Source organism: Malaclemys terrapin, chromosome 13, assembly GCF_027887155.1.
Source record: "Malaclemys terrapin pileata isolate rMalTer1 chromosome 13, rMalTer1.hap1, whole genome shotgun sequence".
Taxonomy (NCBI): domain Eukaryota; kingdom Metazoa; phylum Chordata; order Testudines; family Emydidae; genus Malaclemys; species Malaclemys terrapin.
In genome coordinates, this window is record NC_071517.1 from 9,056,513 (window position 1) to 9,084,477 (window position 27,965).

The window sequence follows — 27,965 nt, forward strand, 5'->3', positions numbered from 1 at the left end:
AAGACTTTCCAGCATCACGTGATGCTGGCACGGCTCGGGCTGCCCCAGGGACTAGCCTTTCGAGGGTCACGTGATCTAAGCGCCAACGGGTCCCGCCTACTCCCTTCGTAAAGTCACGCGGTCTAGCGGCGAAGCAGGGGCTTGTCGCTGTCAGTTGGGTTTTCGCGCCGCCTGCACGTTGATGACAAGGGTGGAGCGCGTATAGCGTCATGACGTAAAAAGGGAAGGTAGAAAGGGGAGGCAATAGAGGTCAAACTTTCTGCAGATGCAAAGTAGCCTCGTCTCAGGGTGGGGTTGTATTGTTGGGAGTCCCAGAGGAGATGGTCGTAACTGGCCTCTCCTTAGAAGTGTAGGTCACATGCTCCCACTGTCTCCTGGGCCTTGAAATCACCCTGGGGTGCCTGTACAGTGCACCATCAGTGTCAGAGTGAGCGGGCCCTCTAAGGGGGCTGGGCTTGCTCACTGTGCCAAGTTTGGGTGAAAATAATGAAAGATAGCTGGGTCGCATGCTGGAGGAGCACGTCTAAGAACTGGGTTTGTTGTAAAGTATCAGGGGGTAGCCGTGTTAGTCTGTATCTACAAAAATAACAAGGAGTCTGGTGGCATCTTAAAGACTAACAGATTTATTTGGGCATAAGCTTTTGTGGGTAAAAACCTCACTTCTTCGGATGCATAGAGTGAAAGTTACAGATGCAGGCATTATATACTGACACATGGAGTGTGTCACTGACACATGGAGTGTGTCAGTATATAATGCCTGCATCTGTAACTTTCACTCTATGCATCCGTAGGTTTGTTTGTACAATGGCTGTCTGTAGCCATTCAGAGGCAATCTGGGAGTGCTTCCTCAGCTCAAGAGGGAGAGGCTCGCTAGACAGCCAGAAAAGGGCCAGTGAGGAGGTTGAGTTGCATAGGTGGGAAAAGACCCTGGGAAGGAAAGAAAGAAAGGGGGCCGTTTGGGTCCTCTACCCTGCAACCCAATGGTTTAGGGACCTGTAGTAGAAGGTGAGATGGGACTGACTGGAGCCTAGGAGGGGTGGAAGCTGAGCCCCAGAGAAGGGCTAAAGACTGTTTAAATATGATTTGAGTCTTTTGATTAGCCATGAGCTCTGAAGCAGTGCTTTCTCTGTGCCTAGCACAGTAAGGCCTCAATCCTGATTAGTGCTTTTGGGTACTATTGCACTATAAGACTGTGATTGCACAAAGACTTATGTGTGTGTTTAACTTAATGCCCTGTGAAACTTCAATGGACTACTCATGGTGCATTAAAATAAAGCACACGTGTAAGTTTGCAAGCGTGAGTCCTAAATATATAGGAGAGAGAAGAGGCAGCATGAGCTAGTGGCTAATGCACTGGATTGAGACTCAGGAGGCATGTTTCTGTTCCCTATTCTGCCACTAACCTGCTGTGTGACACTGGGCAAGTCACTTCACCTCTCTGTGCCTCACTTTTTCCTCCCACCGTTGTTTCCTCCCACTAGTTTGTTTAGACTGGGGCAAGGTCTGCTTCTTGTTATGTATTTGTACATTGCCTAACATAATGGGACCTACTATAATAATATAATATGATAGGCCCTGGCACAGTATAGGTGTAGAGGTCAACCCAGCTGGAGTTACTTGTAGTATCAGGGTCTTAAGTGCATAAGAAAAAAATTACTTGTCTTTCATGATTGGACAAGTTGATTTTTGCAAGGCCAGCTACATCATATAAGGGCTAGTCTACACTGGCATAGCTCCAAACGCTAGAACACTGCCTACACTGGTGCTTTACAGTGCTGAAACTTGCTGTGCTCAGGAGTGTGTTTTTTACACCTCTGAGTGTTTTTTACACCCCTGAGCGAGAAAGTTGCAACCCCATAAATTGCCAGTGTAAACAAGCTCTAAGTAATTAATACTATGTATCTATCCTGGGTACTTATCTGGCTCCCATTACTTTCCCACTTGAGTGCTTCACAATTTTCAGTGGTATTTATCTTCACAAGAGCCATGTGAGGGGAAAAAAAGTACTATCATCTCCATTTTCTAGTTGGGGAAGTGAGGCACAAAGCAGCTAAGTCCCTGATTCACAAAGGTATTTAGGTTCCATTGAAGTCTATCATAGATGACATCTAGATTCCACATTGAATCTATTTCCCTACGTTAAGTATCCTCACACGTTCTTGTCAAACTGTCTGAAATGTGCCATCTTGATGATCACTACAAAAATGTTTTCTCTTAATTAATTAGCCTCTTAGAGTTGGTAGGGCAACTCCCACCTTTCCATGTTCTCTGTATGTGTATAGCTATCTCCTTACTATATGTTCCATTCTATGCATCTGATGAAGTGGGCTGTAGCCAACGAAAGCTTATGCTCTAATAAATTTGTTAGTCTCTAAGGTGCCACAAGTACTCCTGTTCTTTCTGTGGATACAGACTTAACACGGCTGCTACTCTGAAAACTGAAATCTAAGTGACTTGCCTGAGGCCATGCAGGAAATGTAACCTAGTTCTCCCAAGCCCCAGGCTAGTACCCTAACCCTAGACCATCCTTTCTCCTGTGTTAGAGTGACTTTTACATTTCAAATTAAAAAGTTTCGTTTTAATGCAATGACTGTATTTTCATTGGTCTAATGAATTAATAGTTTACTAGTGTGTAGACGTGTAAAATGTAGCAATAACTTCAATGGTAATTTATTGTACATATCAATGTATTTGTCTTATGCAACATAAGTATAATGAAGTGTTTGCTTTCAGTGATGGGCCTGAATGAACATAGGTAGCCTTGAATTCTGAATGGGCTTTTTGCAATCAGGACCTGGGTTTGGTGACTGTGCTTTCTGGCTGCTCCACCAATGCTACCTTGTGTGCCATAGGTACGTGTTGGGGTATCAATAAAGTTTTCCTTGATTTAAAAAACAACAACAACACAACCCCAAACTTATGCCCCGCCCTCCTGCCTGGCTCATTGCCCGGATGTGGTTCGCTTCCGGGTGTGAGGCCAGCCCGGGCGGCTGTTGCCAGCAGCGGGTCCCCACAGCCCGGGCCGGGAGTGGGATGGATCCGGAGGGTGAGGCGCTGCTGCTGGAGGCTCGGGAGAGCGTGGAGGCGGCGCGGAGCTACCGGCGGGAGCTGCAGCAGCGGCTGCGGGGGCTGCAGCAGGCGCGCAAGCAGGTGGGGCGTTGGGGGTTGGGGTGAGAGCTGAGGGTGCGGGGGCAGGGAATGAGGTCAAGGGGAGCCGGGCACAGAGCTGTGCTGGTGAGTGCAGGGTCCTGGTGCTGGTGGGGCTGTGATGGGGGAGAGGAAATAGGGGGTGATTGGGAGGGGGGCAGGGTAGGGACACACCTAGTCCATGGGCTGGGAACACACCACCTCCCTTTCCTGGGACAGATTCAGATTATGTGGCGTCCACGCTTCAATTTAAAACACGTCTCTGGCACTTGGAGGGGGGAAAAATCTTCTGAACGTGACCTGAGCGAAACTGATGCAGGTAGTTGCCTGCTTCAGACTGAGCAGCTCTGAGATGAGAACTGCCCCTGTTTTGCCAGCGCCAAGAATTAAAAATTAATGAGTCCGCCCCCTACCTCCCAGATCATGAGATTGTCTTAAAAATAAGGAGAGGTTAAAATGTTGGAATTTTTATCAACCTTCTGGTTTGGGGGCTGTTAGCGTTCCCATTTTAAAGTTTTTCTTCTGCAACCTTGAAAGATAGAAATCTGCTTTTAAGGGGAAAAAAATCAAAGCGAAGATTCTCATATAATCGCCTGACACCATACCCATGCATTCAGACTCAGGTATCCATTATCTGATTTAACTCTTCATTGTTAACATACACTGAATGTCTTTAATTTTTGTAGACCTGAGAACACCCTCGGTGTTAGTTCATCTTGTGGAGTGATATTTCATTTATTTTAAATCTTACAGAATTTTTCTCTTGTGATCAAGTGTCAGAGGGGTAGCTGTGTTAGTCTGTATCCACAAAAACAATGCAGAGTCCGGTGGCACTTTAAAGACTAACAGATTTATTTGGGCATAAGCTTTTGTGGGTAAAAAACCCACTTCTTGAGATGCATGTAGTGAAAATTACAGATGCAGGCATAAATATGATGTGCTGGAGAGGTTTTAGCTTGGGGCTGTATGTGATGGCCAGTGGTTTTCTGCTATTTTCCTTGTTGGTCCTTTCCTGTAGTAGGTGACTTCTGGGTACCCGTCTTGCTCAAGTTTTATTTAAATCTACAATACCCACCTGGGGAAGTGAAGAAACAGATTGACAGAGCGAGACAGGTACCCAGAAGTCACCACCTACAAGACAGACCCAACAAGGAAAATAGCAGAACACCACTGGCCATCACATACAGCCCCCAGCTAAAACCTCTCCAGCACATCATCAACGATCTACAACCTATCCTGGAAAACGATCCCTCACTCTCACAGACCTTGGGAGGCAGGCCAGTCCTCGTTTACAGACAGCCCCCAACCTGAAGCAAATACTCACCAGCAACTATACACCACGCCACAGAAACACTAACCCAGGAACCAATCCCTGTAACAAACCCGGTTGCCTACTCCGTCCCCATATCTACTCTAGCAACACCATCAGAGGATCCAACCACATCAGCCACACCATCAGGGACTCATTCACCTGCACATCTACTAAGGTGATATGCCATCATGTGCCAGCAATGCCCCTCTGCCATGTACATTGGCCAAACCGGACAATCTCTACGTAAAAGAATAAATGGACACAAATCAGACATCAGGAATGGTAACATCCAAAAGCCAGTAGAAGAACACTTCAATTTCCCTGGACATTCTATAACAGATTTAAAAATAGCCATACTTGAACAAAAAAACTTCAAAAACAGGCTTCCAAGAGAAACTGCTGAGCTACAATTAATTTGCAAATTTAACACCACTAATTTGAGCTTGAATAGGGACTGGGAGTGGCTGGTTCACTACAAAAGCAATTTTCCCTCTCTTGGTATTGAGACCTCCTCATCAATTATTGGGCATGGACCAAATCCACCCTGATTGAATTGGCCCTGTCAACACTGGTTCTCCACTTGTAAGGTAACTCCCTTCTCTTCATGTGTCAGTATAATAATGCCTGCATCTGTAATTTTCACTCCATGCATCTGAAGAAGTGGGTTTTTTTACCCATGAAATCTTATGCCCAAATAAATCTGTTAGTCTTTAAGGTGCCACTGGACTCCTCATTGTTTCTGTTGTGATCAGATAATTTCCTTGAAACTGATCCCATCACCATAGAAATCTGTTGTAAACCTATGTGGGTTAGTGCCCTGATGTTATGACTAAGTGGAAGATTAATGTTCATTAATCACAGTGGTTTTCAAAGTTGTTGTTATTGCAAACTACTCAAGGTAACGAGCCTCATAGATGCCTCTAGTCCAGAGGTTCCCAAACTGTGGAGCGCCCCCCTACCCACGGGAGAGGTGGAGGACTGTTCAGGGGGGTGCAGCTGGGGCCTGGGCCAACCCCCATGTGGGGCAGGGAGGGAATGCCACCCAGCTCTGCTTCTGACCCTGGCTGCCAGCCCTGCACCCGGGGCTCCGCTCCCGGCCTGGGGCCCCAACTGCTGGCCCGGGGCCCCAGCTTCTGGCCACACACCTGCCCCCAGTTGTGGCCTTGGCCCCCTTACCCCCTGTTCGCATCCTGTCCCCACTCCTGGCCCTGGCTCGGCGGGGCAGACGTGTGAAGGAGGTGTGACCCTGAAAAGTTCGGGGACTGCTGCTCTCATCCAAACTTTGCTATCCCTGCTGCAGTGGTAGTGCTGCTTATTAACATAAAATATAACGGGACAAATGACAGTAAACTTGCATTAGCATGGTGAGTATAACTGCTCTGTTACTTTGGTGGGTGTGACTGCTTAGTTACCTTCACCTTCATTTGTGCTGTTTGTTTCCTGTCCCTGGATACAGAACTTTGCATTCATTAGTACTGAATCTTTCCTTGTTCCTGCAACTTCAGTTGATCTCTTTGCTGTATAGTTCTGTGCTTGTATGCATTTGTTTCTGTTCCCCTGGATTCACTTTCCAACTGTGGGCTCGGTCATCTGCTGAGTTGGCCACAATGGAGTTTACGCTAACGAGATATCTGCCAAAGGAGGATATGAATCAACTATGCAGGATGCACATAAGAGCCTTTGGAAATCTCAAGACTCCTAGACTGGGCTATAGCTAGCAGGACCACTTAGCATTGCAGCATCAACCTCCATTTTAGGACCATTTTACTACAGTATTCAAATCCATTCTCGAGCCTCTGTGTGTGTTTTTACTTTCCAGTATTTTCGTCCTCTCTTCTGTTTGCACATCCCTAGCTCTAGCATTGAGATTCTGATATTGATTGAGTTTGTATACACATCTAAAACGGTAATGGGTTTAGGGGAACAACCATTCTCTTTTGTCATCCTCCACCCCAGCCTCGAATATACACTGCCAAACACTTCCTTTTTTTCTGAAATAGTAAAATAACAAGTGAGGGGAAGCCAAGCTGTGTGGCAGCTGCAGAGGCTCATGAAGATTGCTTGAAGAGGAAATTTACTTTACCTAACCCAAGAGCTTCCTGTGTTGGTTGTCAGTACTTCTAAAGATCTAGAAATTACATCTAGGGCTTGGCTTCTATTGCAGCATTTCCTTATGTGTGTAAATCATGAAAGCACTTCATAGTGGTGTGTTTAATTCTGACTTTTAGCTTGTGATTAATTTTTCACGAATTCAAATTTTTCCTTCCTAAAAAAATCATATGCAGTGGGTTCTTAATCGACTTCGGAGTAAACTTTTTGTAACAACTTTTTTGTAATAAAGATTCTTACAATATCCACAGAATCAAAATGGATATGGTGGCATATTCACTATTCACCCTGACTCCTAACAAAAGAACAAGGGAAACAATAAATGGAACTCAAAGGTGATCCATTTCCAGCTGATTTAAAAATAAAACAAAAGTCCCCTTCACACAAATGTGCAGTTGGCCCATGGAACTCCTTGCACCAAGGTTGAGGCAAAAAATGTAGTAAGATTCAAACAAATGATCGGTCACTTATATGGATAACAAGACTATTCAGAGTTGTAATAGTAAATAAAAAAAAAAAGAAAGTTTTGGAAGGGATTCAAACCCTCACGCTTCTGGGGTTAAGCCTCTAAATATAGGAGGAAAGAAGAGATTTTTCACTGGGGACAGCATATTTCATAACTACTGAATACAGGATCTCTTACACCGGCCATGACAGGATACTTGTCTGATCTGATTTGAGACTATGTGATAGTTTTCTTGTAACTTAGAAATTGCCTGTTAAAGATAAATTAGTGACTCAAACACACAGATGGACAGACCGAGTAAACGTTGAAACCATTCTCTTTCCACTCTGTGGAGCTGAATTTTCTCCAAATACTGGCTGGTCGTATTTGTGATAGGCCTAATCCAAAGCTCAATGAAGTCAGTGAAGTCTTTCTACTAACTGCAGTGGGCTTTGGATAAGGCCTCTGCATGCTGAAATATTCAAGTACAATGTGGTGAGCCAACAATGAAGATCTTTGACACTTTAAAATACACACAGTTCTATCTCTGTTCTAATGCCGTGTGCTGCAGTGCCATTCTCATTACTAATGTGAGTCCAGTGTGTGGGAAGGACCGGCTGCACAAGGAGTGGATATTTCATTGTCTTAGTGCTCTGGATGGATGGGAAATACCACACTGCTGCTTAATGTGTTAACGTCATGACAGGTCCTGTGCAGTTGCCTAAGACACTCTCTCTATCTAGCTTTCAATACAGAGCCTTAATATCATTGGTTGTAACTCTGTTCTAAAACTTTTTGTGTAGCTGAACTGCTCTCCCTTTTTAATGCACCTGCTCAAGACTTGCAGCTCTAAGGAGCAGCCTGTAGGTTACAATAGTGTCTATGGATGTTCTTATTGCGGATGAATTCAAATTCTGCTGAGAGGAGAAATTTCCCTGACTTGACAACAAATAAGCTGCTAATATATTTACTTTCCTCAGGAGACTTAAATAGTTTATAGATACTGGAAAGGAAATCTGCTGAGTAAAGTAGAAGAAGCGTTGCCCACTGGTTAGGGCACTAGCCAAGGACTTGTGAGATGTGAGTTCAAGTCCCTGCTCTGCTACAAACTTCCTCTGTTATGTCAGGCAAGTCACTTACCCTTTTTGTGCCTCAGTTCCTCATCTGTACAATGGGGATAATGGTACCGCCTTACCTCACAAGGGTGTTGTGAGAATAAATACCTCAAGATAGAGGTGTTCAAATACTACAGTAACGAGGGCCACACTTTTATCGTCTAATAGCCCCAGAATAAATTGATTTACTTAATGTGTTCTGGCTTGATTTGAATTGGTTAAATTTTTAATATGTCTCATTTGCATTGGGTTATTTTGGCCATGGCATACGTAGCCTACCTCCTAGTTGGCCAAAGGCCTCCTGTTGTCCACATGATTTGAGACCCTGTTACGATAGGCTCATCACTCTTAAGCGTGTCTTTAGTTTGTTTATGGGGGAAATAATTGTCCTAAAGGATGCTCTCCTCTCTTCCAGTTTCGTGTGGCTTTCCTCCTTATTTATAATCCTTCTCTAAAAGATTACAAGTTTTGCTTTGCTTTCATCGCTTGTCTTTCTGCTTGGGTAGCCTCACTACCTTTTCTCTCCCCTGCTTTGTACCCTTAATCAAATGAGTATCCTACAATGAGAGTCTCCTAGCAGGTTTGTTAATTGGCTGAGAGCCTTTGTAAAAGCTGACCTAGCACAGAGCTTTCCACCAGCAAATGCAGGCAATGTGATTCGCAGTGATAAAGGAATATTTCTTTTCAGCTGCTCACCCTGAATCCTTCTCTTTTCTGTTGTCTTGAGGCAGATCAGAGAGAGTGCAGCTCTGACAAGGGATGTACTTGAGCAGCATTTTAATGATTTAAAAGGGACCCTGAGGAAGCTGCTGGATGAGCGACTAGTGTTATTGCTGCAGGAAGTGGATGCCATAGAACAAGAGAGCATCAAGCCGTTGGATGAATGCCAGAAACTAATAGAACATGGAGTCAGTACAGCTGATGACCTGCTCCAGGAAGGTAGGGGGCTGTTTAAAATATACATTCCTATAAGTCTTCTCTTAAAGATTAGTGTAGATCAGTGGCGAGCAAACTATGGCCTGCAGGCTACATCCGGCCCATCAGACCTTTTAATCCAGCCCTCAGCTCCCGCTGGGGAGCAGGGTCAGGGATTTGCCCCGCTCCGAGTGACTCCCAGGAAGCAGCCGACATGACCTCCCTCCGGCTCCTACATAGTACGCGGAGGTGTGGCCAGGTGGCTCTCCGCGATACCCTGTCCGTAGGTGCCACTCCCGCAGCTCCCATTGGCCACATTCACGGCCAATGGGAGCTGCAGAGGTGGCGCCTGTGGACGGTGCAGTGTGCAGAGCCGCCTGGCCACGCCTCTGCTTAGGAGTGATGGGGGGACATGCTTCCAGGAGCTGCTTGCGGTAAGCGCCACCCAGAGCATGAACCCCTCCCTGTGCCCCAATCCCTTGCCACAGCCCTGATCCTACCCTCCAAACCCCTCAATCCCAGCCCGGAGCCCCCTCTTGTACCCCAAACTCCTCATCCCCAGCCCCACCCCAGAGCCCACACCCCCAGCCAGAGCCCTCCCCCATCCCTGATCACTCTCCTGCCCTCCAAACCCATTGGTCCCAGCCCAGAGCCTCCCGCACCCCTACTCCCAATTTCGTGAGCATTCATGGCTCACCATACAATTTCCATACCCCAGTGTGGCCCTCAGGCCAAAAAGTTTGCCCACCCCTGGTGTAGATCGTAGTGCATATTACGTACAGCATGTTTTGGCTGAAATGGGCCTATCCTAAACCAACACTAGTAAAGGTTTAAAGATCTCTGGAGAATTGGGGGTGGGGTGGGGGGAAATATATCAATGCTTGCTTATGAGGATCCATATTTTAGCATTTTGGTATATAACCCTAGGATTATAGTATAAATATAAGTATAAATATAAATGGGCTGAAGTATGGAATGATACAGGGGGAGAGTACCTACTTTCAGAGGTATATATTCCCATAAAGTTAACTTCCAGGCCACCAAAGTAGAAGCAATGGATTGTGTTTGGCCTCTTAAAATAAAATGTGTATCAGATGTCCTCATAAATAACAAAACATCTGTGTTGTTTTTGGTACTGTTAATCTGGCAGTTTATTTTAAACCTAAGTGGAACTTCAGTGGTGCATAGGTCTTATGTTAGTCCAGGGGTCGGCAACCTTTGGCATGTGGCCCGCCAGCGTAAGCACCCTGGCAGGCCGGGCTGGTTTGTTTACCTGCCGCGTCCGAAGGTTCGGCCGATCGCAGCTCCCACTGGCCGTGGGAAGCGGCGGCCAGCACATCCCTCTGCCTGCGCCGCTTCCCGCCACCCCCATTGGCCTGAGCAGTGAACCGTGGCCAGTGGGAACCGCGATCGGCCGAACCTGTGGACATGGCAGGTAAACAAACCGGCCCGGCCCGCCAGGGTGCTTACCCTGGTGAGCCGTGTGCCAAAGGTTGCCGATCCCTGTGCTAGTCCTTCGCGCAGGGGGTAAATTTCACCCTATGTGGTCTAATTGCTTTTTCTCTAGGAGAAAATAATTTTGGATTTGAGTTTATTTTATATTGGAAAGTGAGTTTCTGCCAAAATAGAGTGAATGTTTGTTCCAGCGTTTGGAACTGGAGGGAAGTTATTTTGAGTCTGTGGAGTAAAAACATAGCGTACAAAAGTTCAAGGATTATACTGTACTGCCTGTCACTGACCTTTCCCTCCCTCGCATCCCATTTATATCTGCAAGGAAAGTCCTGCTTTTCTCCAGGAGATTTGCAGTTGGGACAGAAAACAATAGAAGTGTCGAAGTGTACCATTAAGGGCGAACTATTCCATATCGTTACCAAATAGCTAGTCACAAAGGAATGTCGCTATTGACTGTGTCCCTGCACTGGAGAACCTATTCTGTGGCCTGTTTCAGCCATGACTGGGCAGGTTGTTTCCTTGCATTGTTCTCGTCTGTCTCAGCTTTAACTTTCTTCCACGGTGCTCTCTGGTTTGTGAACTGCAACGCGTTGTACAGTCTGCTACTTGTACTTGGATGTGAGTTTTGTGCTTAAGGAAGTTGCTGGCTTGTCTGTCTGAATGAAGTCCTGTATCCACCAAAACCATTTGTCACTTTCCAAATAGTTTCGCCTACTCCTGTGAAGCTGGTATTAACACCATCTCCATTTGACCACAGGAGGTGACATAACTTGTATGAGTCTGACTGATAAGCTCCCAGATCCGTGGCTACTAGTCTACTTCTAATCCACTGGGCCACAGCTGCCTATGTGGACAGTGGCAGTAAAAGTTTTGCTATACAGTCGCTCTATTCTAGAGGGGCCACCTCTGAGCAAGAAGAGGTTCAGTCTTCATGCACATTCAATCTTTTGCTGCCAAATATAGTGTGCGTTTTTCTTTTTTCTAAATGTTGGCAACTGTCCACTTGGAACTGGACTGAGCTCACATAGCTCCCACAGATCACTGTACGCTCATCAGATGATAAACTTGAGAAGAGTCCAAGCTGGATTTAAGCAGAAGTCACTGTAGATCTTCCTGGGGTTTCCACGTAAATGCAGGGGATCAGAGCTGATGTGTTTGAAAAGCTTTCTATTTATCTATCCCTACCTTGAACTGCACAGACTATCATAGAATGTTACATTTGCAAAAAATAAAGGGCCTGATTCTGCACACTGTTGAAACTGTTATAATTTCTTTGCCAGTTTTAGCTTTTTCAGGTTCTAATCAGTAAAGATGTTCTGCATTTTCTGTGATGATGTTTCCCTCTTAAAGTTGTTTGGCTGTCAAGTGATGGAGCCAGAGGATAAGAAGCCATGATTTCTTGCATCTGGTCCCAGCTCAGTTACTGTCTGGGACCTCGGTCAAATCACCTAACTCTCTCATAGAAGTTCCTACAAAGCTCTTTAAGATTGTCATCAAAGGATGCTATATAGACATATATTATTAACAGCAAGAACATACAAGTGTTGAAATTCTATTAAAGTGTCTTGCAGGAGCATTGAAAACACTGAAAAAAAATTGTTAACTGTTTGTTCACTTCAGCACTAGTTGTTATTTGATATGAAGAATGTTTTTCTTGGACATTTTTCATACTAGGAACATTTTTTTTTTTACTCTTTCATTCCAGGAGAGAGTGTCATCCATGAGGTCATCGGAGAGCAGAATGAAAAACTGTGCAACTTTACAAAAAAGGCTTTGCACATTCAGCTGGATAGGTGAGAGACATCAGTATGGTGGGGGGATTTGAGAATGCAGCAAGGATCATGATTAACATGCCTCTACATAGGATTTTTTGTTTGTTTGTTCCCTTTTAAGGCAATGGACATTAGGGACTTTTATTTCAAAGGTTTATTTCAGGCTTTGCTGTCCCACTTACATATAGATTCTGGAAGGGGTTGGCCTTGATAATTCAAGTAGTGTTCAGTCCTCAGATGGTCTCTCTTGAAATATGGATTGTCTGTTTGCAATAGTTTTTTGATCAATCCCAATGAAAGAGAAGAGATTACTGAGACACAGATGACATCATTAGGCCTAAAATATTAGGTACTTCCTCAGTCTTTTAAGTCTGAAATCTGGAATTCCTTTAATGTTCTAATTTTTAAAACCAGTCCTTTGAAGTATAGAGTTAAAAAAATAATCAACACCACATGTGTTGTCTTTTAAGTGTATGGCTGAAATAGAATTGTATACAAGCTGCTCCCTTACATGTCAGCAATTTTTCTTTCCTTAGCTTGCCAGAAGTGCCTGCCTTGGTTGATGTGCCTTGTTTATCTGCCCAGCTGGATGACTGTCTTCTTACTATAGTGAAAAATCAAATCTTCAACCATGGGACAGTAGCATCTCGGCCGCCTGTACAGGTAGAAGAACTTACTGAGAAGCCTGGCGGTATCCTAGTCCGGTGGTGTAAGGTGAGTAAAATCTCTTGAATGAATGTAACTCAGATTCTCTTTTAGACCCTGTTTCAGAAAAAAGAAGGTATTCTTTCTCAAACTGAATGTCACTTTCACGCTGCATTTCTTCCTCCATCAAGGGAATCAGCTCCTTTTGACTTGGGATTTAAAATACACTGGAAGAAATTGTATGTTATGGTTCAATCCAGGGGCACAATCCAGGTGGTAGATTTTGAGGCACAAGTGTGTGTGGAGGAAGACTTTCACATGAGAATCCAGCCCTTAGACTGCTCAGTCTGGCACTGGGCTACCTGTGTGCTGCTTGATAGTACCTACTGTCTCCCAGTATCTGCCAATTAGTGCAACAGGTCTGTATACAGTCTGTTGTGTAGAAAAGCCAGCAGAGCTCGCTGAAAAAAGTGCCCACTCCTCCTCTCTTCTTGGGCCAAACTGTTGGAAATCAAAGAGGCAGGAGATTACCTCCCCTCCCCCAAAAAACAAAAACCAGCCTATAACGCTTCCCCCTAGATAGATGAGTGCTACAGAAATATTAATTCTGTGACACTATCATCTAAATAGCAATTGCCGAAATAGGTCTTAGTGTCATGTATTTGTCAGAAGCACAGATTGACCTAGAAATAAACGTCTTGTAGAATCCATACTTGGTGGTGATGTGTATTACAGTAGGTAATTGCAGGTAGGGCCCCATTGTGCGAGGTGCTGTACAAACAATGGAAAACTCCCATTGATTTCAGTGGGGCCAGGATTTCACTCATAGGGATAAACATTAAACTTCTGCACCCTTAAATATTTAGTACTCTGGTAGGTACAGTGGGTGAGTAAAGAACCTCAGATTTTGTATCAGACGCTTGGCTAATTGCTTTCTTCAGTATTCAGAAGGCATTCCTTTTTTATTCACTAAATCAAAGGTATGGTTGCTAGGACCATACATATTTAAGTTGCTACTGGATGGCTCTATCTTCCTTGCCATTCCTCCCTAGAAGTATGAAAGAATGTTGTGTTTCGGATGTTGTTTTAACAAAGGCCAACCATTGGTCACCTTACCTTGTGAAGGACAAATGTTGCTAACTTGCACTGCTACTGGGATACATTGTAGTTCAAAGAAATCCAGGGAAGAAATGGTCATGATCCCTTGTTAATGGAATAAATGTCTGTTTAGGTGGATGATGACTTTATACCACAAGACTACAGGCTTCAGTATCGCAAGAGTACTGCCAATCACTTTGAAGATGTGTATGTTGGCTCAGAGATGGAATTCATAGTACTACATATCGACCCCAATGTTGATTACCAGTTCAGAGTCTGTGCCCGGGGTGACGGACGGCAGGAATGGAGTCCATGGAGTATTCCTCAAACTGGCCGTTCTACATTAGTTCCTCATGGTATAAACTTTTGTTGTTAGTCTTCTGACGCTTATAGTGTGTGTGAAAAACCCATAATGTGCTGTAGGTTTTGTGGAGCTGTTTGCTGTCTGCAGACAATGGAATTTGCTGCCTTGCAATATATGGAATTAAATGTGTATCTAGATAATACAAGGTAATTAGATACATACCCTTCTACAGTTGGAGTCTTTGCTTAATTTTAACTGCAACTAGTTCTGTAGCACACATGGTAGCTATCAACCTGATGCTTGGGCTGGAGCAGCGCCTGCACTTGGAAAATGCCAGTGTGAGATTCTGTTCTATGTTTCATGAAGAATTTTAAATTCACATCTGTCATTGCCTGTTGTGTCAGAGCCTGTTTGCAGGGGGTTTCTACCTACTTCCCTTTTGTATTGGTTGTAATGAGAAATGGAGCGTTAACTCTTGTTCTGGCTTTCCTCAAGGATTTCTGGTTTCTGTAATAGCCTGGGGTTTTGCTTTCTTTGAGGGTGGAAAGTTAGGCTTCCATTGAGAAATGAGTTCCTATCTCATCGTGATGTTATTTAGACAGGTTGCTGAGGGGTTAGCAAGATTCACCGAATGACAAAACTGAAGATCTTTCCTATTTTTTCCTCATTATTATAGAAAATCTACATCTAATAACTTTGTAAATGTCCATAAGGCTAGTTCTTAAACTGGCTGAAAATGAGAGAAACGCCAGGTTATCTTTAGTCCCAATTAATTTTATAAGGAAACTGTGTAATATACATTTTTGTCACTTCTTTGTAAGTAATCATAGCCAAGAGTCAAATGTAGGTTAATCTTCTTGGCAACAATCACGATATTGCAAAAAATGCCTCATTTCTCTCTCACTCCTTTTGCACATCAATGAGAGGTTAGACCCAGAGCTATGGTAACCTGACTCTAACTTGCAGATGAAGTAAAAAGACTGGATGCAGCCAACTGAAGCTCCTTCCTCACATGATAGCCAGTGAAGTAATTCATGTTTTTGTTTTTGTTTGAAGAATGGACAGCAGGTTTGGAGGGTTACAGCCTGAGCAGTCGAAAAAACATAGCACTTCGAAATGATTCTCAGTCATGTGGTGTGCTCTACTCCAAAGCTCCTACTTACTTCTGTGGGCAGACATTAACGTTCAGGCAAGTACATGCTGTATTGCCATTGCATGAGGCACTTACGCAAACAGAATTTCCTGTTTTGTCTCATTTTGCTACCGCTGTGTTGTACAGAGAACTCAAGCCTCACTATGCCTTTAAGTGGTAAACTCCCAAATCACTGACTGAGTGGTGTGTACGTAATACACAGTCTCATTTGTGTGTGAAGCCTGAACCTTCCTCTCTGTGCTTCCACCTCCTAGTTCTTCAGGACAAAGTCCAAGACCCTCTTGTAGGATCCATCCTAACCTAGAACAGGAGCTGAAGTGCTCTATTCCTTCCTCAACGAGGTCCCCAAATTAGCCTAAACTGAGTGGAGCTGTGGGGTATTTAGAGCTTTTTTGGTGCTTCTCAGCAACTGCTATGACCTGATCTAAAGCCCATTGGTATTCTTCCATTGACTCCAGTGGGCTTTGGATTAGGTCCCCTAAACAGTAACCTCTTTCCTTCCCAACCCTCCTAATTCTTCTAGGACTGTTGGAGCGTTGTTTTCATGTGACAGTGTAAGAATGGCTGATTGGCAGTGGAGTAAGTTCTCAAAAAGATACCACCTCCAGCATAATTATAGCTCAGGTCAGATGATTGTTGGTTGCCATCTGTAGAAACTCCTGAGGGGAAAAGATAGCATGGGGAATTTACTTTCAGGGTTAAGAATTTTAATTTGGCACAACAGTGAGATTAGAAACCTTGGCAGCTTTTCTGCATTGAGCCCTTCCCTTGAGATGAAGCTGTTTGGCTGGGGAAGAGGAGAGTCCCTGTGGAGATGTCTCGTCTGCCAGGCGGTGTCGGTTGTGATAGTAGATTTAAGAGACTTAGCCATAGTTTTTCCCCACCTTTCTCTTATTACAGAGGCACACAGACTGACAGTTTTTGTATAATAGGCTTGACAATCCTGCTGCAAACTCCACTGGTAGTTTAGGGAGTGTGATTATGGTGTTTATCCATGTAGCTTTTAGATGATGTTACATTAACCCTAACCCTGAAACTTAGATTCTGTTGGCTTTGGATGGTCATAGGGCGAGGGCATATTCAACTGTCCTCTGTCTGCCATGGATGCAAAGAGCTCCACAGCTTCCATCTCAAATAAAACAATAGGCTTAATATTGCCTGGCACAGAAGCATCTGTGCTATTAAATGCAGAGTTTTGAGGCGTTCCCTGGTTCTGTTTCACACCAGTGTCGCTCTTACCTTTTCATATTGGTAACAGAGCTGAAAATCCTTTTGATGTGCAGTTTTTTTGTAGTGTGGATTTTGCTCGTTCTCTCTGAGGAAAGATCATGTTTCTGTATCACAGAGCACTAGCCCACATGTGTCTTCAAAAGATGTGATGGAACATGTGTTGTTTTTTTTTTAAAGAGAATCTCAAAAGTTAGAAAATAGGTTGTTACTTTCCCCAATCCCCGCAAGAGCTTCCCATTTCAAAGCATATATTAGATTCTGCTAGTTCACTAGATGCAATACTTAGCATTTGGCTTTATCCCTCTGTTTCAACAGTACATTCACAAAGGGATAACCAGCCTCCTGGATAGAAACGGTCAAGACTCATGTTACAGATAATCTTCTTGTCATATATGCAGGAAGCATAATAGCCTCTCTAGTGAGTAGCAAAGCTGTAATAAAACCAGCATTTCATATGTCCCCTTCTCATAACTAGATCTCTTTAATCGGAGTGTCACCAACCAAGACATTTAGATGAGGCTATAATTGGGGGTATGAGGTAATTGGCCTGGGCCAACATTATTCCCAGTTCTCTGCTGCCCCCATGGAGCTGTGCTTGGAATGGATGGTGAGAGATTCTCCAGGGTGACCACCCCCTGCTCTTCAGACTGCAGTTGTTCGTAATGCTTATCCTTGCAGTAGGAAGACAAGATTAGTCCAGCTGCGCTATCCATTCAAGACAATACAGCCAGGTAAATGAGGCAGTCTGAGAGGGCGAAACAGTGTGCCCCGGTGACTCTGGCAGGCTTAGCCTAATCTACATATAGCTAATTCATAAATTAGTGCATATGATGGATGGTGACTTGTGCATCTCTCTGTTTTTGAGATTAATGGAAACTGTGGGGTGTTCAATTTCACTAACCATAAAAACCTAGGGTTGATCTTGTATATCTGTCTACTCCCTGCAGTTACAAGGAGAGGACATCTTGTGGGCTGCATGCTGCCTTCCAACAAAGTGATGATGTAGGATTTAAAACATGGTCTGTTAAATAGTATTTCTACTGCATGTTCTAGATACAGTCAACAACTCCAGGTCACAAGTTCTCCAAAACTGCAGAGAAAAATAGTCATCCTAAACATGGATTCTAGATCAAATGGTTTTCATTAGTAAAATGAATAGCAGTTTATCCCTGAACACCACTGAGACATTCATAGCTAAGTCTTTCTAAAAGTTCCCTTATATACGACGACTCCTGTCTAGGGCTGTGCTTCCTGGGATGGTTTGCTGCTGGAATTGACAAAAATATTAAGCTAAGAAATGGTGTCCTGCACCAAACCCATAGGCCTGTTAACAATTTAAGCTAACCCCCTTACTGGGGTGCCCAGCCTGCCACCATGCCCAGGGTCTTTATACTGCGTGTGTTGGCATATTATGTTTGTAAGGACTTCCACACTGTTGCCTTGAGTCCAGTGGTTCTGTCCTGCTGATTGTGTAATCGCTTGGTTTTCCCTCTACTATTAGTCTAGCTTGTTTCTTTGATCTGCTCAGTCATATACGCCAATGTGCATGGAGTGATAGATCAAAGCCATGGATCACTTACTTGAAAATGGGTTTTAAATGTACAGATAAGCTAGTGCACTTGGTCAGCTTTGTGTTATGCAAACATACATATTTCCAGACAAAAAAATCAAAGAGATGCTGCATTAACTGGAGAGGCATAGAATTGGTGTTCTCTAATGTACAAAGACATTAACAATATCTGAACATTTCTAAGTTAATATTTATAAAACTGCAGTAACGACTAGACCTAATGAACACAACCTTATCTAAGGTTCTTTTGTACAAACAGTTCTCATTGTGGATCAATTCAAAATGCAAAACTTCTAGACACTTAGATTTTTGTTTGTTTTCTTTGCTTTATAACATAGCTTTCAGTTATCTCAGTGATGATTTCCAGAGAACTGAAAAATCTGATAGAATGAGAGTACAACATGGTTCCAATTTGGATTTCTTCTGTACATCTTTAAGGAACTAACTAATAATTTGCCAGACCACTCTCAAATCATAAAATATAATTAAAAGGGGCTTTATTAATTTCCAGTTCTTGAAGCTGCTGTTGCATGTTTGTGAAGTTTGACAAATCATAGAAATGTAGGACCTCAACAGGTTATCAAGATGAGCTTCTTACGCTGAGGCAAGATCAAGTATATCTAGACCATCCCTGACAGATGTTTGTCCAACCTGTTCTTAAAGACCACCAATGATGGGGATTCCATGACCTCTCTTCAAAGCCTAGTCCATTGCTTAGTTACCCTTACAGTTAAAAAGGTTTTCCTAATATTTAACCTAAATCTCCCTTACTGCAGACTAATCCCATTACTTCTTGTCCTACCTTCAGTGGACATGGACAGCACAGCACAGCCTGTAACATGTTTGAAGACTTATCAGTTCTTCCCTGCCTTCCGTCAGTTTTTTTTTTTCCCCCCCAAGACTGAACATAAGTGTTTTTTTCCCTTTCCTCATAGATCAGGTTTTCTAAACCTTTTATCACTGTTATTGCTCTTCTCTTTTTTCCCCTCTAGTATGTTCACATCTTAAAGTGTGATGCCCAGAACTGGACACAGTACTCCAGCTGAGGCCTCACTAGTGCCAAGTAGAGCAGGACATTTACTACATTACACTCCTTTAACCCAGAATATTAGCTCCCCTCCCCCCCCTTTTTTTGGTTGCAACTGCATCACATTGACTCTTATTCAATTTGTGATCCACGGTAGCCCCTAGATCCTTTGCAGCAGTACAGCTGCATAGCTCAGTGGCTTTCAACCTGTGGCCCGTGAACCCCTCGGGGTCCACAAATTATGCCTAAGATTTCCAAAGGGGTCCACACCTCCATACAACATTTTTTTAGTGGTCTGCAAATGGAAAAAAGATTGAAAACCCCTGGTATAGCCAGATATTCTCCATTTTGTAGTTGTGCATTTGATTTTTCTTAAGTGTAGTACTTTGGTCTGGTGTTTCATCTTGTTGAATTCAGATCAATTCTCCAATTGGTCTAGGTTCCTTTGAATTCTAATCCTTCTAATTCTAATTGCATCCCCTCCCAGATTAGTGTCATCTGCAGATTTTATACGCATATTCTCCATTCCATTATCCAAGTCATTCATGAAAATATTGAATAGTACTCGACCCCTATCTACACCATACATCCTTCACGTTTGACAGTGAACCATTGATAACTACTTTGTGCACCAACCTTATAGTAATTTCATCTATACTACATTTTTCTGGTTTGCTTATGAGAATGTCAAGTGGGACTGTGATAAAAGCCTTACTAAAATCAAGATATATTACATCTGCTTCTTCTCCACCATCCTCTAGGAAATTAACCTGTCAAAGAAGGGAATTAGGTTGGTTTTGCATGATTTGTTCTTGACAAATCCATGCTAGCTATTTCTTATAACCTTATTATTCTGCTGGTGCTTACAAATAGATTGTTTAATAATTTAGTGCAGTATCTTTCCAGGCTGACTGGTCTATAATTCTCTGGGTCTTCTTTGTTTCCCTTTTTAAAGATAGCTACTATGTTTTCCCTTCTTCAGTCCTCTGAGACCTCACCCCCTGCCATGAGTTCTCAAAGACTATTGCTAACAGTTCCAAGATTGCTTCAGCTAGTTCCTTAAGTACCCTAGGATGAATTTCATCAGGCCCTGACAACTTTAATACATCTAATGTCTCTAAATAGTCTTTAACCTGTTCTTTCCCTATTTTGGCTTGTATTCCTTCCCCCTTGATAATATTAATTGTGTTAAGTATCTGGTCATCATTAAATGTTTTAATGAAGACTGAAGGAAAAAAAGCATTGAACACCTCTGCTGCCTTGATGCCATAAATTATTAGTTGTATCAGCTCCAGTGAAAACCAATCCCCCCCAAAACAGGGCAGGTTATGTTTTCAAGAGTGCTCAAGGGATTTAGGAGTGACTTTGCCACTTAGTAGTGTGTTGCTTTTGAAAGTCAACATAATGTAGTATTTGAAATCACTTGGGCTTTTTTGAAAACTTTACCCAGCATCTTTAAGGAACAACAGAGAGTAACAGAGGTAAATGTATGATTCATGGGACAGAAGAAAACAGATCCATTTATAGAAGTATCTTTAAACATAAAGCTTATATAGCCTCCCTCTCCTTTATAGGCCTGCGTGTTGGCCTTTGGCTGGGATGTGGGCATTCGTTTTCAATGGTTTGTCTGTACACACACGTCTGCTTGGTTGATCATTGGAAAAGTCTATCAGTTCTTTATCAAAATTATAAATTCATCTTGGCAGAAGCCAGGCTTGCAAATTACTTGTTTTAAGATTCTGTCCCCACCTTCCCCACCAAAGGCATGGTCTCTCTAGCCAAAGAAAGTTAGCAGGATAAGTTAGAGTCCCATAATTGTTAAGGGAACCTGCTACTCTTTATAATAAATGCTAGAGAAAGAGCCTGCAACTGTCAGTACATTCTCAGCCTGAGGGATTAATCAATGACCCAACACAGGGCTTCATATTAATAGGGCTATATGGCTGGTCAGTCCCTTAGTGACAGTCACTTTAACTTCTAATAAAGATTAGAACACAAAAGGGTAACTATGCATATGGCAGAAGTACACCAAGCTCAGAAATTCTGTAGTGGCAGCAGGCTGCCGCTGAGCACTTAATTGCCCAGATCATGGGTTTATTTTCAATACCTTACCAATTGACATTTGCAAATATCAGGTACGCTTCTATTCACATTAATGAATTTCCATTCTGGCCTCTCTGCAATGACTTACCCTTTTACAGTTGACTAGCACCACTGATTCTATTTTTCCTTTCAAATAGATGAATGGCAACTCCTTAAGAGTGTACAGTGTTAATCTGATAGAGATTGCACCTTGTTCTTCTGCATGATTCATCCTCCTTTTGTCATGGATATCATCTATATTAAACCCACTTTCAACCCCTCTATTAGTAACTTAAATCAGGGTTATGTTCGGAGTCCCTTTTAAGGAGCTTTTACTGCACCTAGGGCCTTCTGTACCTGCCAGAAGTGGAGCGCTTTGCCTTAAAAATGTGATGTTGACAGTTTGGCAGACAATTTTGTGATTCTGCCTGGATTGGTACAAATACTAATAGATGGGACAGCCAGCCTAAGGCCATGTGCCGCAACTGTTGAAAGTGGCAGGCCACAGGCTACATCACATGGGGAACATTTAACAGAACATACCAAAAAAAAGAAAATTTTAAGATTGTGAGAAAAGATACAGCTGTAACCTCTGCCAGCTGAGCATCTGCTACAAGCTGAAGAGAAGTATATGGTGAAGCTGGTCTTAAGGACCTACATGACCAATTACTCAGCAGAAGTGGTCTCAAAGTTTGCGTGAAATTGAGGTGGACACCTTGGGGCCATTGTAAAGAGGCCCTTTATGATAAGGTAGTGCTGATTTGGTATGAACCTTGCTGCAGTTTTTAACTGTTTTTTTGTTAATTTAAAACTTCAGAATTTAACAAAACTTTCTTCTTCATAGAATTGAAACAGTTGGTCAGCCAGACAAACGAGACAGTATAGGAGTCTGTGTAGAACAGCAGAACGGCTATGATTCTTTGCAGCGAGATAAAGCAGTATGCATTAGTACAAATGGTGAGCTCATTAATATTGCACTATTGAATATAATCTACTTGTTTATGAAGATCTTGGCTATGTCTTATGTCTATTGTGTGCTTTCCAACATATTTGTCTCTAACGGCTGGCTCTTTTGCTGAAGTGTTGTTACAGCTTCCAGCAACCCGAGCAGTCGAATTCTGTTATTTGAAGTGAACCACATGGAAGTGTACTGCATCTTTAACATTCACAAGTTCGCTTAATACTGTGTATGCTATAGGTATTTGCATGTGTTGTTCGAAGACTTCAAAAAAAAAAAAATCAACTCAATTCCTGAGACTAGTCCCCATTTAGGAAAACCTGCTTGGAGCTGGGCTTTCCTCTTACTGACTGCTACTATTGAAGCCTGCCCTGTGTCTCGTGTATTAGATAAATTCATGGAGGATAGATTCATCAATGGCTATTGGCTAAGAATGCAACCCCATGTTCTGGGTGTCCCTAAACCGCTGCCTACCGGAGGCTGGGACTGGCTGACAATTGATCTGGATGGATCACTCAATAAATAGCCTTGTTCTTTTCATTCCCTCTGATGCATCTGGCACTGGTCACTCTCAAGACAAGATACTGGTCTGGATGTATAGACTTGGTCTGAAATAGTATAGTCATTCTTACTTTCTTAAAAAAGAAAAGTACAGCTGATTTTTACTTAAGGTTACATTGATAAAAGAGAACAGTACAACTGGTAAGCTTCCATTTTATTAATCAATTACCCCAAACTTTGCCAAACACCACTCAAACATCTAAAAAGAGAGTCCCTGCCCTCAGGCACTTACAATGAAAGAATTTGTGGTATGGACAACTTTCCTACCTTGATAGTGCAGTCAGTCCATGATAAGCAAATGCACTGGAGATAGGAAGAGGGATAACATGTTATTTTAAAATCATTTATTTGATCTGTGCTTTATTGGCGATCCTTTGTTTCTTGACCCAACAATTAGTTTGCCATAGCCTTAATTTTTTTTAATAGTAGATCAACATAGTATATTGCCCTATCTTTGATAATTAATCCTTGTCTATGTTTAATGCTTGTCAATCTCTCTGTATTTAACTTAAATAGAATATTTAAGAGTTATTGCGAACCCTAGTTTCTATTTTATTGCTGAAAAGTCAATGGTTAATAATTTGGGATAGGAGGGCAAGTGAAAACATTTTTAAGTTGATTGTTTCCTGATGTGTATAAGGAATGTAATAGTGGAGCTTTAATACACTTGTGTTTCAGCTGGTATATTTGCTTATTAGGCCCAGTGCAAAGTGTCACAGGAACTGGTTAAAATGTTTTGTCAATACCACCTATTCTGTTTTTGTGAAGAGCTAAGACTGGCACAGAATTAATATAGCTGTTACAAAGTTCCATTATGATTTTACATGTCAGTTTTCTTTGGGTTTGAGTAGTGAGCAAATCACATGATATGCATTCTTGGGGGAGTGGGGTGCTGGGGCTTCATCAGTGGTGCAGCCAACTTCTGCCCCTAACCATTATACACTGTAAAAAAATGTTTAAATATCTTGACTGTTTCAGGGGCAGTATTTGTAAATGGCAAGGAGATGACAAACCAATTGCCTGCTGTTACTTGTGGATCAACTGTGACATTTGACATGGAAGTTGTGCATTTAGGTCCCAATAACAACGAGGGAGGAAACACCAAACTCAGAGTAACCATCAGTTCTAACAACAGGGAAGTAGTTTTTGATTGGGTACTTGATCACTCATGTGGTTCTTTATATTTTGGATGTTCATTCTCCTACCCAGGCTGGAAGGTGTTAGTGTTCTAGCCTCTCTAGTTGTTTGCTCTAAATTTTAAAAGTTGAATTCATTTTTCCAGCTTTTAATATCTAACTTGGGTTTAACAAAACTTGTCTTTACATCACTTGAAGGTCACTATGTTGTACTTAAATCCATTTCAAAATAATGGAAAACATGATATTACTCTATAAAAAGCTAAACAGGCAATTAATTTCATACAGGCTTGGAATAAAAACTGGAAAAACCTCAGGGTACATGTATTGAATTGAATGAACTTTGCTTACTGCTGTTCTGTGAAACAAGCCTGTAACACTTTTGGCTTAGGGTTAATGGTCCAAAGTTTTATCTATCCCACCTACAATAAGAGCAAACTATCTTAGTAAATTTCAGATAGACTTAATTACAGAATGCTGCAACTCAAACTTTAAAAAGGCAGAACGTGTGGTTCTACATAATACATTTTCTTCTGGGTGTGGTACGGTTTGTCATCATTCCCCAAAAATAAGAATGTCTGAGCCTTAAGTAAGTTAAAATATGTAGTCAGGCTGTTAAGTGTCTCATTTCTTTACCAATGTGCCTTACCTTCAAATACTGAACAGTAGTTTTTGTGTCTTATGGAATAAGTTTAATAAACCACATGGACCATGCTTAAGCCTCAACACTTTAGTACCATGAACTATGGAACTTAAGTCAGACCATAAAGCAAAGAATGGTAACTTATTTTCTTGCTCTATTATAATAAAGTGTAGTAGTATAGGAATTTACTATGAATTTGAACAGGGTAGTTATAAATGACTGGGTAACAGTATTAAACTAGTCCTGTTTCTTGTCCAGAGACTATTAGTGTTACTTTGTTTACAAGAGCATATTAACAAAAAAGTGTTTAGAGCCCTAAAATACAGTAAGTATATAAAAAACTTTTGCTTACCTCAAAGGCAAATATTGTGTATATAAAGCAACTGTGGCAGTTTTTTTTTAAAATACAGGTGGTGATATTTTGTAAAGCTTTTTTTTAATAGATTATACAATCATAAGATCTTGCCCTATTCCTTTCATTTAAATATACCCATGGCTGTGGTAGCTACATATGCCCCATATACTAGTCACAAATAAAGTTACCCCATTTGGACTATGAATTTTTCCTGTCTTTACCCTAAAGGATATAGGAGAAGCAAGTTGATTTTAAGACAGGCAACAATTAGGGGCATGGAAAGACTCAGAGGGGAGGGATTATTCACATTAGACAACATGTTGAAAGTGAGGAGAAGCCAAAGTAGGAACTTTTATTCCCCTTCTTGTTACACAAGAAATATATTAAATGTAAGTGAAAAGTAGAAATTTCAAACAGATACCAAAAATCTCCTTAGTCACCACAGAACTAGATTAAGATTTACTGTGAAAAGATGGTGAGCATTAAGAATTAGCTACAGGTAATAATACCGAGATTTTTGGATCTTCAAACTTCATCATATAGACTGTTCATTGGGGATTAGGAGGAAACTTTGTCTGGGAACAGGTTAAGTGCCGGATTTCTTCCTTTGAAGCAGCTGGATTAGATGGACCACTGATCTGATGCAAATTTTTTTTTTTAACATAATATACTTCATCTATACCTAGGAAAGTGCTTTTGAAGACTATTCATGTAGTATTCCTATTTACAGCAGAACAGAGGGTACAACTTGGCAATAGTCAAGTTAGCACTGAAGTTGGTAGCAGAACATAGGTCTGTTTCATATGCCCATGCCTTATTCACTGGATATTTCTGATCCCTTTCCCTGTGAGTCCAGATGTTAGGTACTGGGTGTGTATGATTAACTGCCATAAAACTCTACTTCAAGCAAAGAGAGCCAGATTGCGGTCTTTAAGAAAAAAAGGGGGTATTCACTCCAAGAGGCAAATGTATGCCTCCCTCTTCTTGTGAAAGGGCTGGTAAGAATAGGTAACTATCAAAATATAAAATGGAGATACATTATATAGGGCTTTGTTCACACAGTTCAGTATACTCCTACCCGAGATAGTTCTGTCAGCTTGTTCACAGTACATACTACAAACCAGCTTAAAAAAATGTAATTTGTAGTAAGGGCTGGTACATTTGTACAAGATTTGAGAAATGTCCAGCATGGTAAACTAGCCCCTGCACTACTGCAAACCCTCACTCTCTCTAGCTTTTAGGGAGGGTATAATTGAGGTCAAATCAGTCTTACCTGAAATCATGAAGTTTAAGTAGATAAGTCACTTACATTAAAACCCATCTTTTGCCATTATCCAAAATGTCAGCTTCCAGCTGTTTGTAAAGACAGATTTGTTGTAGATGATCACAAAGGCTAGACGCATGAACTACTAGATAGGTACTCTTCAAACACCAAAGTACTCACCTGTACTGTTAATCCTTTTAAAGAACATTACTGTAGCAGTAGCTTCTCCAGAACAATTAAAGGTTTCAGCAGATTGAAGGCTTGACACTTGCAACTGCTTCAAAACATGTTCCACATCTAAATACTAGTCATGCAAAAAGCTTGTTGTAAATACAAAACTGCTTATGAAACTTTGAAAGTATGTTCTCTGAAGCCATAATACTCACTTACCTCAATGACAGATGTTTGTCTTGTGAAATTATTTTTTAAAAATAAAAGTTGATCCCTGAACTCTGTGCATGTCTGTTAATTGTTAGCACTGCTTATATTGCTCTCCTCACCCCTCCCTCCGGAATAAACCTCAGCATCTGTTCAAACTAGGTATACATGAGCCCTATACTAGTAAGTCCATAGATCAGATGACCAGCATAATTGGGTCTGTCCATAAACATGTCTACTCAGACCAAGTGCAGGTTTATTATTATCCTTTCTGTATGGAGTTCTTTTCTAGTAATTTTCACAGGACCTGCTACTGAAGTGTACATAAACACTGTTGGTGATTCTTCCCTCTAACCTCAGAAGTGCTACTGTTGGGAAGAACAAGACAAGCATAATTTCTCCCTTTAAGTCACAGCTTGTTCATTTGCCACAAGACCAAAGATGGTATCATACTTGAAACTTGCCTTGCTCATTATATAGGTCTGCAAACCTTGCCACAACCCGCATAATTGTTGTTCACGTACATTGCTAACATACCTATGCCTTAATTTCCTCTCACTGCAACTCCTTCCTGTGGCTTCCTACTCAGTTTAGCCTATGCTGGTGCCTCCTTTCATAAAATAAAGGCACCCTCACACAACTCCACTGGCTCCCTCTTAGTTTCAAGATCCATTTCTAAACTGCATATTTAAGCACTCTATGAACATGATGCAGCCTATTTCAGGCATTGCCTCACTACATCCCTGCCTTTTGGCCATGACTCTTCCTTCCCATAAAGACACAGCTGGTGAAACACCAAGCCTTCCCAGCAGTATCTCCCCATCTCTTCTGAAAACTCCTTTCATATTGACTCCATCTGGCCATTACTATTGTTATTTGCCTACTCCAACTAGCCAAGCAGCAGCTTTGCTGAATTTCTTTGTGTCAAAGTCCACCTTCCTTTGAAAGAAGTATCAAGAACACCACCACAAGTGTGGGGAGAGAGAGAGAGAGAGAGAGAACACACTTGTGTGAAGGGCATTGCCCCTTTAACCATGCTGCCCTTTTAAGTAGACCGGCATGTCCAGATGCAGCAGCAGCTGCCAGCAAGCTCCCTCTGTCCTGACCCCTGTCATGTGTCGTCCCCCACAACCCCGCTCTGTGGAGATGGGGTACAGGGGCAGGGGGACACCCTGACATCAGTGCTCCCCACCCTGCACAGCAGGAGGCTCCCAGGAGCAGCTCCAAGGCAGAGGGCAGGAGCAGCACAATAGTGGGGGAAGGGACACCTGAAGTGCACAGCACTTGATAGCCT

General features: G+C 42.3%; 1 protein-coding gene across 1 annotated transcript; it reads left to right on the plus strand.

The window, feature by feature from the left end:
- Positions 1-2,952: 2,952 nt before the first annotated feature.
- Positions 2,953-26,743, plus strand: CRLF3 (cytokine receptor like factor 3). Its single transcript, XM_054047823.1, has 8 exons — positions 2,953-3,150; positions 8,860-9,067; positions 12,201-12,288; positions 12,804-12,981; positions 14,144-14,366; positions 15,371-15,503; positions 22,221-22,333; positions 23,874-26,743. Exons 1-8 carry the CDS (start codon positions 2,953-2,955, stop codon positions 24,125-24,127), a joined length of 1,395 nt encoding a protein of 464 aa, XP_053903798.1. The 3' UTR covers positions 24,128-26,743.
- Positions 26,744-27,965: the final 1,222 nt, after the last annotated feature.

Excerpts from the sequence above, each read along its gene's own strand:
- CRLF3 (XM_054047823.1), top strand. The coding sequence starts at position 2,953 with ATGTGGTTCGCTTCCGGGTGTGAGGCCAGCCCGGGCGGCTGTTGCCAG. Across the intron at positions 12,289-12,803 it reads TTGCACATTCAGCTGGATAG|CTTGCCAGAAGTGCCTGCCT; the intron begins GTGAGAGACATC and ends TTCTTTCCTTAG. Across the intron at positions 22,334-23,873 it reads AGTATGCATTAGTACAAATG|GGGCAGTATTTGTAAATGGC; the intron begins GTGAGCTCATTA and ends TGACTGTTTCAG.